Source organism: Ambystoma mexicanum, chromosome 4p (genome assembly GCF_040938575.1).
Source record: "Ambystoma mexicanum isolate Mex_15411 chromosome 4p, UKY_AmexF1_1, whole genome shotgun sequence".
NCBI lineage: Eukaryota > Metazoa > Chordata > Amphibia > Caudata > Ambystomatidae > Ambystoma > Ambystoma mexicanum.
The window spans coordinates 848,724,231-848,738,798 of record NC_090927.1 but is presented as its reverse complement, the minus strand read 5'-3'; the positions used below and the strand labels follow the sequence as shown (position 1 = coordinate 848,738,798).

At 48.5% G+C, this 14,568-nt stretch overlaps 1 protein-coding gene across 1 annotated transcript in view; it reads right to left on the bottom strand.

Moving 5' to 3' along the window:
* Positions 1 to 14,568, bottom strand: part of MMS22L (MMS22 like, DNA repair protein) — a 1,233,593-nt gene that overhangs the window by 417,500 nt on the left and 801,525 nt on the right. The window contains exon 14 of the mRNA XM_069606412.1: positions 13,646 to 13,836. Within this exon, the coding sequence (XP_069462513.1) occupies positions 13,646 to 13,836 (191 nt within the window). The remainder of the gene's footprint in view (positions 1 to 13,645; positions 13,837 to 14,568) is intronic.

The following is a 14,568-nucleotide window of genomic DNA, read 5'->3' as shown; positions in this document are numbered from 1 at the left end:
TTTAAAACTAAGAGATTTGGTTTTGCACAATCTGATCTAATTACTCACGGTCTCGGCACACAGCGTCTGGTCTCTGGAACTGCTCTCTGTCCTGGACACCGGTTTTCTGGCCACGGACAGTCTTTCTGGGTCAGCACTGCACTCCTGTCCTGGGTTCTGCTAGGCACCGGTTCTCTGGGTCGGGTCCTGCCTTCTCTTTGGATATTTCTGTCACCGGGTTCTTGCAAAAGTTCTTGGCAAAATTCAGACGGCTCGCCCGGCTGTCTGAAGAGTTCAGTTGCAAAAAGATTTTGAGGCCTGCTGACAAATACTCTTGCTGGCAGTGGCCTTTTTGGTTAAGGTTCTGTAGTCTCTGTTTATCTTGGAGTTTAAGTGTTGGCTCTCTGAAGGTTGGTGGAGGTAAGGTATGGAATTTTGGCAGAGCTTCCAGCTGCAAGTGGAAAAATGACTCTCTATTTGGCTTGCACTATCTGCTTTTATCTGTTTAGAATGTGGGTGTGTGCTAGCATCACTGAGCCAGCCTCTCTCTCAGCTTCTAATTGGTCAAATTTCCATTTCTCACTTGATTGGGAAACTGAAGTGTGTGTCAGCGTGATGTCATTTTACAGCCTGCAGAAAGTCCACTCCTCCTGTCAACTTGCACACAAATCTAGATTTGAACAGAATACATATTTGCACAAGTATGCAGTGGTTTAAAATGACATACACACATGAGGCATTACTGATGTTAGCCCCTGTTCTGACTCTGGCGTTTCTAGGAGCTTGCATCCAGAAATTACAACATTTTGCGCGTTTTAGGCTGGTTCCCACTAACGGATTTTCTTCCAACTTCATACAAATGTACACAGCCTGTCCATACTTATACCAATGAATTTTCATTTGCCTAGCTGAAACACTGTCTGTAATATTAATAATTAGCGGGGTTTTGTCCCAGAATATCCCATAATTTCGAGTTTGGGCTTGAATCGAAGGTACATTTTTTAAATGAAGGCTCTCAAAGTTATACATTCCTGTCATTTGATTACAAAGAGTTATTAGTGTTTCTGTAAAATATATATTTTGCTTTCATTTCAGTTCTCAGAGTGTTGGAGTCCGCCTCCAAGACTTGGGTGGGTCAGTCACATGTGTCTTCTGGCAGGCAGGGCTTTGTTGACAGGAAACAGTCAAAATCAACATATTCCTTTCAGAGGAAAGGGGCCATTGTGTGGTCTCTGGGAAGCTGAGATCAGGAGGCCAGGGAGCCACTTTGCATTTAATTAACAGAACCCTGTGATTTCCTGGCTTCTTGTGTTGAGTTCTGAAGTGTCAAGAGTTCTCAGGACAGGCAACCCCTTTGAACTTTTAATTAAATAAGACCCCTTTCTTTGCACTAGACAGTTTTGCAAGACAGCTCTCCTGTCAGAGTTTAGACCACTAGCGCCACCCTCAGGATTTTGTGGTTACTGCATCCATCCTTGGGATTTTTTTTAGATTGATTCATTTCAGCAAGTGATATTACATGGAGTATATTGTCCATGTTCAGGACATGGCATTGGTGTGTTTCTGCAGTAAAGTAATTCTGTGCCCATGATTTTGCCATATTTGACATTCAAGAAAAATGAATTCCCAACAGTTATGGGTTTGCTTTTGGCAATCAGCATTGCCCCTCTGTGCTCACAACATAGGCAAAATGGGATTTTCCTGTGCATTTTCTGGGGAGCTCTGGCCATCATGATGTTTTCAATGCCAGTAATGCACAGTTTTTGTGGTAGGGCTTGGATGCATGGATAAAAACATCCCACAGATTGGACTTGTAGTGCATTGATGGGGACAAGATGGATGCCCCCACATATTTCGGTTCCCAGAACTGCATGTGCAGTCTAGTCTTTTGGGTGTGGTTCATCCCAGAGACACCTGGGATACCCAGAGACTATTTAAGCCACGCCCAGGCTGAGAAACCTGCTTTGTGTTTTCTGCACCTGCAGCATGACACTCACCGTGTTCGGATCGGTCTCCAGTAGGCCTGCATCTTTCTTCTGCGCTCAGCTCCTGCAAGAACAAGAACACCGTTAGGAACAGCCTTACCTTGCGGCGCTTCTGCCCATCATTCATCGCACCTTCTGTTCTGCAGGCATCTTCGGCGGTGTCATTCTCGACCCGGCACGCCGCTTCCTAAGGAAAAGGGAAAAGAACAGAAAAAAGGCATTAGTAAGCATTCTGCAAATCTTCGCTTGTTTTTAAATACTGTACGAGCTTCAAACGCTTAACTGAATCCCAGCCGCTCTGAGGGAACTCTGCCTCCGGAACTTCTCATCCATCTGCAAGAGGGAAAAGACACTCCAGGTTAGCGTGGAAACATCTAGAGACGCTGCATACCGCGCTTACTCACCGCATTTGTTCTTCATAACCAGCATCCACGCTGAAAACATTGCGGCACCTAAGACACAGGAAAAGAACTCAGTTCACTACAAATACGAAAGGGGTGCATCGCGCTCTCCCTCACCTCCATCGATACTCATCTCAGCAGCACGTCGCCATCCCCGGATGCCGGCCATCATCTAAGGAAGGAAAGGAACGAAGTTAGAGAATTGTTCAAAAGACTCATTATACTTACCCATCGGACTCTTGCCAGTGAAGTAACTAGGCAGCAACGAACCCGCATCAATCAACACGCCCCTGCGCTGAAAGCAGGATGGGGAGCACACTATCCAAGAAAACAAGGTGAGCTGTGGATCAAAGGGAAGGGTTGGACACCGGGGAAGAAGGGATTCAAGCGCAGAGAGACAATAGGGAGTTAAACTCTACCAATCCTGTGTTTCAGGCCCAGTCTCCAGTCGAATAGCCTCCAGGGAAGGGTTCAAGGTCGTAAGAGGTCGGAACAGGCTGAGTGACGTCCCCGTGGATACCAGGTGAGCGTTACAGAACACAAAGCCTCACATCAAAATCCACCTGGGCGCCATGGAAACGTCAGAAACCGACCAGTTAGCCCACATGTTGGGGCAGCTACGTTCCGAAGTACATGTGGCCAGGCAGGAGACCAACACCCTGAGGAGAGAGCTGATAGTAGCCAAAGAACGCACTGATGATTTAAGCCGGCAACTTCTCCAGTCACAAGCAGGGCATGCACCATTGCCGGGAAGCGTGCCCTCGATGCCAGCGCCATCAGGCTATTCTGTCATTAGGCAAGATCGCCCTACCAAAGGTGGAGGAGTAGCAATCATAGCCAAAGACTCCATCACCATCAGAAAAAATGATGAAACTACCAATGACAACAGCGACTACCTCCAACTCAAACGATCTCCTCCCACTGCACCATTACGCTCCATCTTATCTATCGACCACCCGGCCCCATAGGGGATTTCCAATACAACATTACCCACCTCCTGACCGACAATCTAAAGAAGTCAACCAAAGCTATCCTCCTCGGGGATATCAACCTTGGACTAAATGACCCCAAAGACCTTGCCTCTAAATCATTCAACTCAGCCCTTGAAACTCTGGGATTCACAAACACTGTCACAAACCCCACCCACTCCTTAGGGAGGACACTTGACTGGATTGCACAGCACAATTGCCCTCTCAAAATTACGGGCAACTCCCCCACCCCGTGGTCGGACCACCACATCATAACCTTCGACATCCCCACCACCAATCCCCCACCCCACCCTCCTCAACCCCTGTCACCTGCCCTCACTAGAAGCGCCCGCCTTCTCACCAAAGAAAGACTCTTACCATTCCTTCAGGGACCTGCTTTCAGACCTCCCTTCTTCAACGACCCAGAAACCCTGGCGCAAAATTACAGCAATGCTATATCGGCAGCAATCAACTCCATTGCTCCCCTCAAACCTCGGAAATCCAAACCCACGAGCCACACCAACTCCTGGTTCACCCCAGACCTCCTCAAACTCCGGACAGACAAACGCTCTGCCCTTGCACGCTGGCAAACCTCCCAAGATGACAAAGACAAACTTGAATTACTGAAGCAAAATCCAACACGGAGGAAATTTTCACCATATTCAGGGAACTTGAAACCCCTACCCCCACACCCCAAAACTTCACTAAAGATAAGGCCTGGTGCGATGGCATTCAAACGGCCATGCGTAACAAACTGGACCTGCTTCAAGCCAAAATTATGAACTCCAGACTCACTCTCCCTAGCCCCCCCACTCCTGCCCCCCCTCACACCTCAGATGCCTCCCCCACCTTCTCCTTCAAAACCATCCAGGAGAAAGACAGCATTAACTTAATGAAAGGCATCAAACCCGCCAACTGCAAAGGAGACCCCTGCCCCGCGCCTCCATTATCAAAGACTGCGCCGTGTCCCTCGCTCCATTTCTCACAGCCTTTGTCAACGCCTCCTTCACCTCAGGGAAAGTACCTTCATCCCTCAAGCAAGCGTGGATCAGGCCTCATTAAAAAAAAAAACACACTCGACCCCACCTCACCCAACAACTATAGGCCCATCACCACCGTCCCCTTCCTTCTGAAAATTCTAGACAAAAGCAGCTTACCTGCAAGTCCAACAATTTCTCGAAGAGAATAAACTCCTAGGTCTGAGACAATCCGGTTTCCGCCCCAAACACGGAACTGAGTCCGCCCTACTCGACCTTAAAAACCAGATGGATGATGCAAGAGACCTAGGCAAACCCGTCCTGCTCCTTCTCCTCGATCTCTCTGCCGCGTTCGACCTTGTTGATCACGACGTCCTATGCCACCACCTGACCTCCACTGCAAACTTCTCAGCCCATGCTAGTGCCTGGATCACCTCATTCCTACAAGGAAGAACCATGCAGGTTTTCTCTGATCTCGCTACTGCCTCACCCACCATCATGCTATGTGGGGTACCACAAGGCTCATGCCTCTTGCCCACCCTCTACAATATATTCACTCGCCCCCCTCTTCCTCATCCTTGACGCCATGGGGATCTTCTACACTAATTATGCGGACGACACGCAGATCCTCCTCACTCTGACAGGCGACTATGACACTGACTCCAAGACCCTTATCTACAACACCATCCAAACTTGGATGGCTGCTAACAGCCTCTGTCTCAACTCAGACAAAACCAAACTCCTGCTTGTAGGCTCCCCCGACACTCTCAAAAAACTTGACGACCAGTTTAGCCACTTCATCATTGACTCCATCAAAATTCCAGTGTCCAAGTCAGTAAAAACCTTAGGCGTCTACCTGGATTCAAGTCTGTCCATGACCAGACAAGTGAATGCCATTGCCTCCTCAGCTGCCTACCATGCTAAACTCCTCAACGCAGTCGGACCCTACCTCTCCAATGACACCTGCACAAATATAGCAAGAGCTATCATTGGATCACGGTTGGACTACTGTAACCTTCTCTTCCTAGGGACCTCTACAAAAAATCTTAAGAAACAAAACAATACCTTACGTGCAGCACAAGGTATTTCCAAAAGAGATCACATCTCTACTGCCAGAAGAGCCTCCCGCTGGCTCCCCATAAAACAGAGGATCATCTTCAAAGCCCTGACCCTCACCCACAAATGCATTCACCTCTCCGCACCAGCATACCCATCACAAAGGACCCACCCTGCCTCATCCTCAAGACCAACTAGGACCCCCTATGCCAACCTACTCACCCTGCGAGCTGAACCTTCACCTCACCGCCTTCGGCAAACCTTGAAAACCACCTTATTCGCCTGATCACCATACCCCTGTCATGACGTCCATGGATATGTTAACTATGCTCGTTTTATGTATAACATGTTCTACATCTCTGTGCTCCAATGTTGTAACTAATGCATAATGTAACTAAGTTTGCTGCAACAGCGCCACAATGCCCCTGGGCTGTCTGTGCGCTATATAAATGTAAAAAATAAAAAAAGAAATCAAAACAAAAAAATAAAAAATAAAAAATCAGCCATTCCCGTTCAGATAATCCATCCTGGGGCAGTTGCCTTGGCCCCGCCCGAACGATTTACTGGGGATCCAAAGAGGTTTGCAACGTTCATGAACCAGTGCAGCCTGCACTTCTTTTGTAGGCCAGGGGCCTTTCCGAATGACCAATCACGGGTCGCTTTTGTGCTATCCTACCTGAGTGGTAGCGCCGCAGACTGGTCTGTACCCTTTGTGGCCCAAGACGATCCTTTGCTGCATGACTTCAGGGGCTTTCAGCAGGAGATGGAAAAGCTGTTTGCCGGTCGTACTCATGGCCAGGCATTAGACAACGAACTTCTGTTCCTAAACCAAGGGAATCAAGACCTATTAACATACATAGCCACGTTCAATAGACCGGTAGTTGAAGCAGAATGGCCAGTGGAGAAGAGAACCCCGTTATTTCATCAGGGGTTGAGGGGGGAGCTCAAGGATGATCTCGCACAAGTAGTGAACCCCCCGAAAGACTGCTCAGAATTCATTGACCTTGTTGTTCAACTGCATCATAGGTTGCAGGACCGAAGAGCAGATTGAACCAGACCGGACCCTCGCCCCATGTATGTGCGTTCAAAGGACAATATTGCTCGCACAACGGAAGGTTCAGGAGAACCAATGCAAATCGAGGGGAGTCAGATCCCCCTTGACTAAAGCAGAAAGAGATAAAAGGAGACAACAGCAGTTGTGTGTACTGTGGAAGGTCAGGTCATTCCCTTAAAGAGTGCCCTGTGACGCCACCGAGGAGGACGGTAGGGGCCACGGACAAGGAAGATATCATCAAGGAATCGGAAAACTCCCCAGCCCGGCAAGTGTAGGGGTCCACTTGTCGAGCGAAGAAAGTGAACTACAGACCTCCCATTTTGCACTATTTGTGGTCTTGATCAATCACCAACCATCATCTCGGATGCATGCAGTAAGAGCGTACATAGACAGTGGAGCCGTTGGGAATTACATCCACCAGGATATTGCGGCAAAGATGGGGCTTCCATTACGCCCTAAATCAACCACCGACACTGTTACCACTGTCGACGGCACGGAAATAGCTTCTGGTCCAGTATCCCAATGCACTGCAGCTTTAACCCTTCTGTGCCAGGATGGACAACAAGAATCTATCGTTTTTGACCTCATAAAGGCACCACAGTTCCGGTTGATTTTGGGAATGCCATGGTTGATAGCTCACAATCCTCAAATCAATTGGCGAGCAAAAGAATTGGCCTTACCCGAGACTTGCGCCCACACATGTTATCGCCAAGAGAAACAACCAATAGACACCAGAACCTCCACGCTTGCGACTGTAGCAATCGGCACCCTACCAAGTGAATAGCAGGACTTTCAAGATGTCTTTCAGAAAGAAGAGGCCAATACCCTGCCACGGCATTGACCATACGATTGCCAAATCGACCCGATACCCGGCGCACAAATCCCTTGTGGGCGAATGTACGCACTCACAACCAGAAAACCAGCACCTGAAGGCCTATCTTGACCAATACCTGGCCAACGGGTTCATCCGTTCCTCGAAGTCTCCAGCAGCCAGTCCTCTATTCTTCGTACTGAAAAAAGGAGGGGGACTTGAGAAAGTGCATCGACTATCGCGCAATGAACCAGATTACCGTAAAAAACTGCTACCCCCTGCCACTGATCGCTGAATTGCTTGATCAAGTCAAAGATGCCCAAATCTACACAAAACTAGACCTGAGGGGGCAAATCACCTTGTTCGCGTAAAACAGGGGGACGAATGGAAAACCGCTTTTCGCACCAAATACAGCTTGTACGAATATCAAGTAATGCCCTCTGGCCTTCGCAATGCGCCTGCTGCATTTCAATACTTCATGAACGATGTCCTACGGGAATTGATTGAGGTCTGTGCTCTAGTGTACATAGACGACATCCTAGTATATTCCGCATCAAAGCAGGACCACGTTAAACACATCCGATCCGTATTGGAGAAACTCCGTCAACACCAGCTCTACGCCAAGCTCGAAAAGTGCTCATTCCACATCTCCGAGGTGGAATTCCTGGGCTTTATTCTCAGCCCGAATGGAATCCGAATGGATGTACACAAGGTAGATGCCATCCTGAACTGGTCATCCCCAAATTCATTCAATGGGGTTCAAAGTATGCTGGGTTTTGCAAACTTCTACCGCCGGTTTATCCCAGTATTTTCGCAAATCGCGCATCCCATCATGTCATTACTAAGGAAAAGCAACAAAAAGTTCCAGTGGACAACAGAAGCCGAGGAGGCTTTCCAGGAACTCAAAGCACGATTCACATCTGCCCCAATTCTACTCCACCCTCGCCCAGATCTCCCATACCTGGTGGAAACGGACGGCTCAAGCATGGCTATGGGAGCCGTCCTCTCACAAAAGGACCCCAAAACGGGCCAGTTACACCCTGTTGCCTTCTGGTCGCGTAAATTCACACCCCCTGAACTCAATTACGCTATCACAGACAAATAACTCCTGGCCATTAAGTCAGCCTTTAAGGCATGGCGGCACTACCTCTTGGGCGCCAGACACACAATCACCGTAATAACTGACCACCGGAACCTCCAGTACCTAAAAACGGCAAAGGCCCAATCCTCACGACAACTACGTTGGGCGCTTTTTTTTGCTGAATATGACTACGTGATTACATTTGGACCACGGGTGAAAACGGGAAGGCCGATGCCCTTTCCCGTATGGGGGTGGGAGAGCAAGGATATCAGACCCCTGACCCAATAGCAATCATCCCAAGTGACAAGCTCCTAGGAATCACAGCAACATAACTTAGAAAGAATTACATGAAGAAATCCAAAACCTGATGAGTCTGGAGCAATGACAAGCGTGGAGGGCACAAGGAGAACATTACATGATAAAAGATCAGTTGCCCTACTTCAGGAATCGTTTATTCTTACCAAACCAAGAACTACGAGAACAAGTCATGTCCGGTTATCATGATTCCTTGATCGAGGCCCACCCAGTAATCGCTAAAACCCTAGCCAGGGTAAAAAAAAATTATTGGTGGCCCACGTGGAATAAAAACATTATCTAATTCATCCTATCTTGTGGAGTGTGTGCTCAAAACAAGTCATCCAAGCAGAAACCGGCTGGGCTATTAGAACCATTGGAAATCCCACCAGCACCCTGGCACACGTCGTCCCTTGAATAGTGTTAAACCTCAAGGGTTTAACACTATTCTTGTGGTCGTGGACCTATTTTCAAAAATTGCACATTTCATTCCTCTTAAGGGGCTCCCAAATACTTCCACTCTGGCAAAGGTATTTCTTGAAGGCATCGTACGGCTCCATGGGTTTCCTTCAGTTTTGGTCTCAGACCGAGGTACTCAATTTGTATCTAACTTCTGGAGAAAATGCTGCTCTATGGCCCAGATCGACATCCGGCTATCCACCAGTCACCATCTCCAAACGGATGGTCAAACTGAGAGGACAAATCAGACGCTCGAGCAGAATCTGCGTTGCACGTTACACCAAGCTGAAGGAAGCTGGTTCGACCTATTATGGATAGCTGAATATGCTTATAATAATTGCCTACACACCAGCACTGGGCAGACACCCTTTTATACCATGTATGGCAGGCACCCACGTACTTCTGAGTTGGACGTTCCTACAACCCTGGAAATGCCAGCAGTCAAAACCTTGCACACGACCATTTCTCAAACCTTTAAAAGGGCAGCTGAACACCTAATTCAAGCTAAGAATCGCCAAAAGAAGTTTGCTGATCAACACCGAGCAAAGGCCCCCAACTACCAAGTGGTAGACAAAGTCTGGCTGGCATCTAAACACGTGTCCATTCAAGGAGCCCGAACTTTCCGTCCAAGATACCTGGGTCCATTCACCGTAACCTCCGTGATAAATCCTGTGGCGGTCAGACTAGCTTTGCCGTCAAACATGCAGATTCATCCTGTGTTCCACGTGTCTCTCCTTAAACCTGTTCAACCTGGGACCCGGGTAGCAACGCCACAGCAGCCAGTAGTAGTCGCCGGGGAGCCAGAATTCGAAGTCAAGGACATTCTAGATTCAAAGTACGTCAGATCCAAATGATACTACTTAGTAGACTGGAAGGGGTATGGTCCACAAGGCAGGACATGGGAGCCTTGCGAGTACATCCATGCACCTCGCTTGCTTAGACGATTTCATCAAAACAATCCAACCAAACCAGGACCAGACAGAAGAGCCACCTTGAGAGGGGCCTTGGGGGGAGGGGGGCTGTCATGATTCCTGCCCCTCATGTCCCCAGCCCTCCAGGATGTCAGGCTGGAGCCAGGCCACAATCACCTACATGGCCCTCAAGGGCCTCTCCATCCCTCCAAAGACCCACTTGGAGTCAGACTTGGGGCTTGTGGCACCAGACTCACTTACTCCCATAGGATAACATTGGGCATTGGACTTGTAGTGCATTGATGGGGACAAGATGGATGCCCCCACATATTTCGGTTCCCAGAACTGCATGTGCAGTCTAGTCTTTTGGGTGTGGTTCAGCCCAGAGACACCTGGGATACCCAGAGACTATTTAAGCCACACCCAGGCTGAGAAACATGCTTTGTGTTTTCTGCACCTGCAGCGTGACACTCACTCTGTTCGAATCGGTCTCCAGTAGGCCTGCATCTTTCTTCTGCGCTCAGCTCCTGCAAGAACAAGAACACTGTTATGAACAGCCTTACCTTGCGGCGCTTCTGCCCATCATTCATCGCTCCTTCTGTTCTGCGGGCATCTTCGGCGGTGTCATTCCCATGCCAGCACGCCGCTTCCTAAGGAAAAGGGAAAAGAACAGAAAAAAGGCATTAGTAAGCATTCTACAAATCTTCGCTTGTTTTTAAATACTGTACGAGCTTCAAACACTTACCTGAATCCCAGCCGCTCTGGGGGAACTCTGTCTCCGGAACTTCTCATCCATCTGCAAGAGGGAAAAGACACTCCAGGTTAGCGTGGAAACATTTAGAGGCGCTGCATACCACGCTTACTCACCGCATTTGTTCTTCATAACCGGCATCCACGCTGAAAACATTGCGGCACCTAAAAGACACAGGAAAAGAACTCAGTTCAATACAAATACGAAAGGGGTGCATCGCGCATCATGCTTTCACTCCCCTTCAGGGCTACCCATCTCAGCAGCACGCCGCCATCCCCGGACGCCGGCCATCATCTAAGGAAGGAAAGGAACAAAGTTAGAGAACTGTTCAAAAGACTCATTATACTTACCTGTCGGACTCTTGCCAGTGAAGTAACTAGGCAGCAACAAGCCTGCATCAATCAACGCGGCCCTGCGCTGAAAGCAGGACGGAGAGCATACTATTCAAGAAAACAAGGTGAGCTGTGGATCAAAGGGAAGGGTTGGACCTCAGGAAGAAGGGGTTCAAGCACACAGAGACAATAGGGAGTTAAACTCTACCAATCCTGTGTTTCAGGCCCAGTCTCCAGTCGAATAGCCTCCAGGGAAGGGTTCGAGGACATTAAGAGGTCAGAACAGACTGAGTGACGTCCCCGTGGATATCAGGTGAGCGTTACAGGGAGGAAGGAAAGATGACTCCAAGGTTTCTGGCTTCAGTTGAAGGGGGGTAGCTCAATGAGGAAGGCCAGAGCGAGGGGAAGAAGAAGGGAACAGGGGTCCCAATGGGAAGGATCTCAGTTTTACATGCGTTGAAGCAGAGATCATTAGAGGTGCACCAGGACTGAATGGCAGATAGGCAGTCATGGTTGATTGAGGGTGAAAGAGGGTCAGCAGGGAGTCTGAAGAAGAGCTGAGTATCATCTGCGTAACACTGGAAGTTGGAGAAGGTTGACATGAGGCATGCAAGGAGAGCAAGGTAGATGTTAAAGAGCCAGGGGGAGAGTATAGAGCCCTCGGGGACACCACAGAAGGAGATGAAGTAGAGAAGGGGTCACGGATGACTTGGGAAGAGCGGTTAGTGAGGAAAGAGGACAGCCGATCTAGTGCCTGTTCCGAGATAACAAGTGTATCGTGGAGCCTTTGTATGAGGATGGAATGGTTAACTGTGTCAAATGCAGAGGAGAGATCGAGAAGGATAAGGACAGCTGGGGAATTGTAGTCTAGAGATTAGAGCAGTTCTTCACAGTGTTCAGAAGAGCAGTCTCCCAACCTCTAGATGCTCGCAATCCACATTGATGGTCGTGGGGGCCACCAACAAGTTCAGTGTGAGAGTTAAGTTGGGGCAAGGCCAGCTTCTCAAGTAGCTTCCCCTGGAAGGGGGTGATGGAGATAGGGTGATAGCTAGCAGAGCAGGTAGAGTCAGGGGAAGGTTTTTTCCCCAGAGTGGGCGCACAAGGGAGTGCTTTAGGGGGAGGGGAACGATCCAGAGATAAAAGAGTGATTGCAAAAATCAGAGAGCGCAGGGGCAAGGGAAAGTATGTCATCCTTGATGGTGTTGGATGAACAAGGGGAGACCTGTTTAGAAGAGACCTTCATGGAGCGGACAACTCTGGTAACTCCCTCATGTGTGACAGGAGAGGAGGAGGGGGGGGGGTGAGGGATGGGTTGCGAGTGAGAGTACAGAGGGTAGTCAGAATGTCCTGAGTTTTGGTGGCAAAGTGTGAGGCCAGTGCATTGCAGAGGGCCTGGGACGGTGAAGGGGTGGAGGAGACTGCAGAAGAGTTGGCTCGTTTCCTGCAGATTTTGAAAAGTTCTGCCAAGTTATTGGATGCACCTGCGACCCGTGCCTGAATGTGGGCACTTTTCTTTGCACGATGGAGAGTCTATTTTGCCTTTGGAGCAGGCGGTAGGCCAGTTTGTCAGAGGATGAGCCAAAGGTTTGCCACTTCTGTTCTGCTGCTCTGCACTTTCGTTTCAGGGCTGCAAGTTCGGTGTCGTACCAAGTATTACGCTTAGAGGCAGGTTTCAGACAGATCCTCATGACTGGGGCAAGAATGTTGGTGATGGAAAGATGGAGGTTGCTGATGGCACAGTCAGGGGTGGGGGTGAAGGTGGAGGCGAATGCAGCTGCAGTCACTCGTTTCATAGGACGGGTGTTAGTGAAAGAAGTTGGAACAACACTTCCCCAATGAAAGTCCTTTCTATCCCTGTCGAACGGACTGCTTCTGTTGTACATATCTGCACATTTTCACAAATACCCTGCGTTTCCCGGGTGTGTAGCAGAAATGCATGTCAGGCTCTGCAAATAGCCTGGTGTATTTTATAGTGTGCCCTAACTTTCTATTTTTGGAAAATCGCAAAATTCTTCAATCTCCAGGGAATCGCCTATACTGATAGCACAGGGCCAGACTCCGCTCCACCCATGTGCAGGGCAAATGGGTGGGGCTGGTCAAATTTCACCATCTCCAGTAAACCCCAAGACTGGTATTATTATTATATAATTACCATTGTTCTTCTATAACGTGCCTGATACCAGGGACTAGTTTCTAAGCATGAGCCCGGGATTCGAACCTGTGTTGCTATGCGTTGTCTTGCTTCCAAGACAAACGTGCTGCCCCAGAGCTGTGCAGGGCAGATGGGTGAGGGGTTAGTCAAATTTCACCATCGCCAGTACACCCCAGACAGGTATGCCGACCGTGGACCAAAATTTCAGCCCACCAACTGTTATGGGCTGGAGCCAACCCCGAACATACAAACACTTTCACAAATATATATAAGATTCCTTCGCACACATTACCTCATACTGGGGGACCGTATTACATCTTTAAAGACTCAATGGAGAGATTTTGATAAGGAAAAATGTGCAAATCAATGAATCAGGCGTTGTATAGCATTCCCCACTTTGTGAAAACTTTGATGAAAATGACGCATGCGCAGACCTGCAGCAGTATCGGCAAGCTGAGGTGGAGGTGTCTGCGAAAGTCTCAGATTCTTCAGATATGGAAAGAAATTCTTCCAGAGTTCGCTGGCAACCGCTAGGTGGTGCTCTTTCACAACGGACATAGGCTGCGGATGGTGGAGGCCTGTACCTCCCAGCTGCAGCGTCTGGCTTGAGCGGCTGTGCACACTTCTGAAAGACATCACAGAACACACATTAAACGCACAACACTTTCAAGCATGTGCTATTCTAAACAACAACTTTCATTAAAACAACACAATATGGATCATTTACTAGAATATCTGTGCGGATGGGCACCAGACTTGGCGAATACACGTGAAGATACTGCGCATCAGGAATTCGGTGCTCATTACTTGCTTCAACCATTAAATATGCGTTTTAATGAGTCAAAAATAAATGAGAAATAGGGAGCCACCAAGTACATTTTCCGTATTTTGGCGAGTGAAATGACGTTCAAACATAGATGTCTGTATCCGCGTTCTACGTCATTCTAAAACATATCGCGTATTGGGTGTTTAAAGTGGCAGAAGAAGCCATATTGACGTTGGCTGCTTCCCAAAAGACAAACTGCCTTACCAAATCGTTTTGGATAGGTAGTTAGTTTAAGGTCACCATCAGAAATTCCGGCGTGTAACAAGAGTGGCTGATACACCTGCGAGGTCCCCCGTTATTCTTGCAGGGACGATAAATAGGTGAGGTGCTGGAATAGGCGCCACTTCTCACATGTATTGGTAGGTTCGAGGCAGTGACATGAAATCAACAAGGTGCAAGGGAGTGCCGGGAGACTTCGTGTGTCATAAGCACGGCTCCCGGTTTTTTGGTTTGATATTTGTATCATTTCCGTCTGTATTTATCCACATTTATTTTTTGGCCAGTTTAGCGCATTTATCATTTTTCACATGG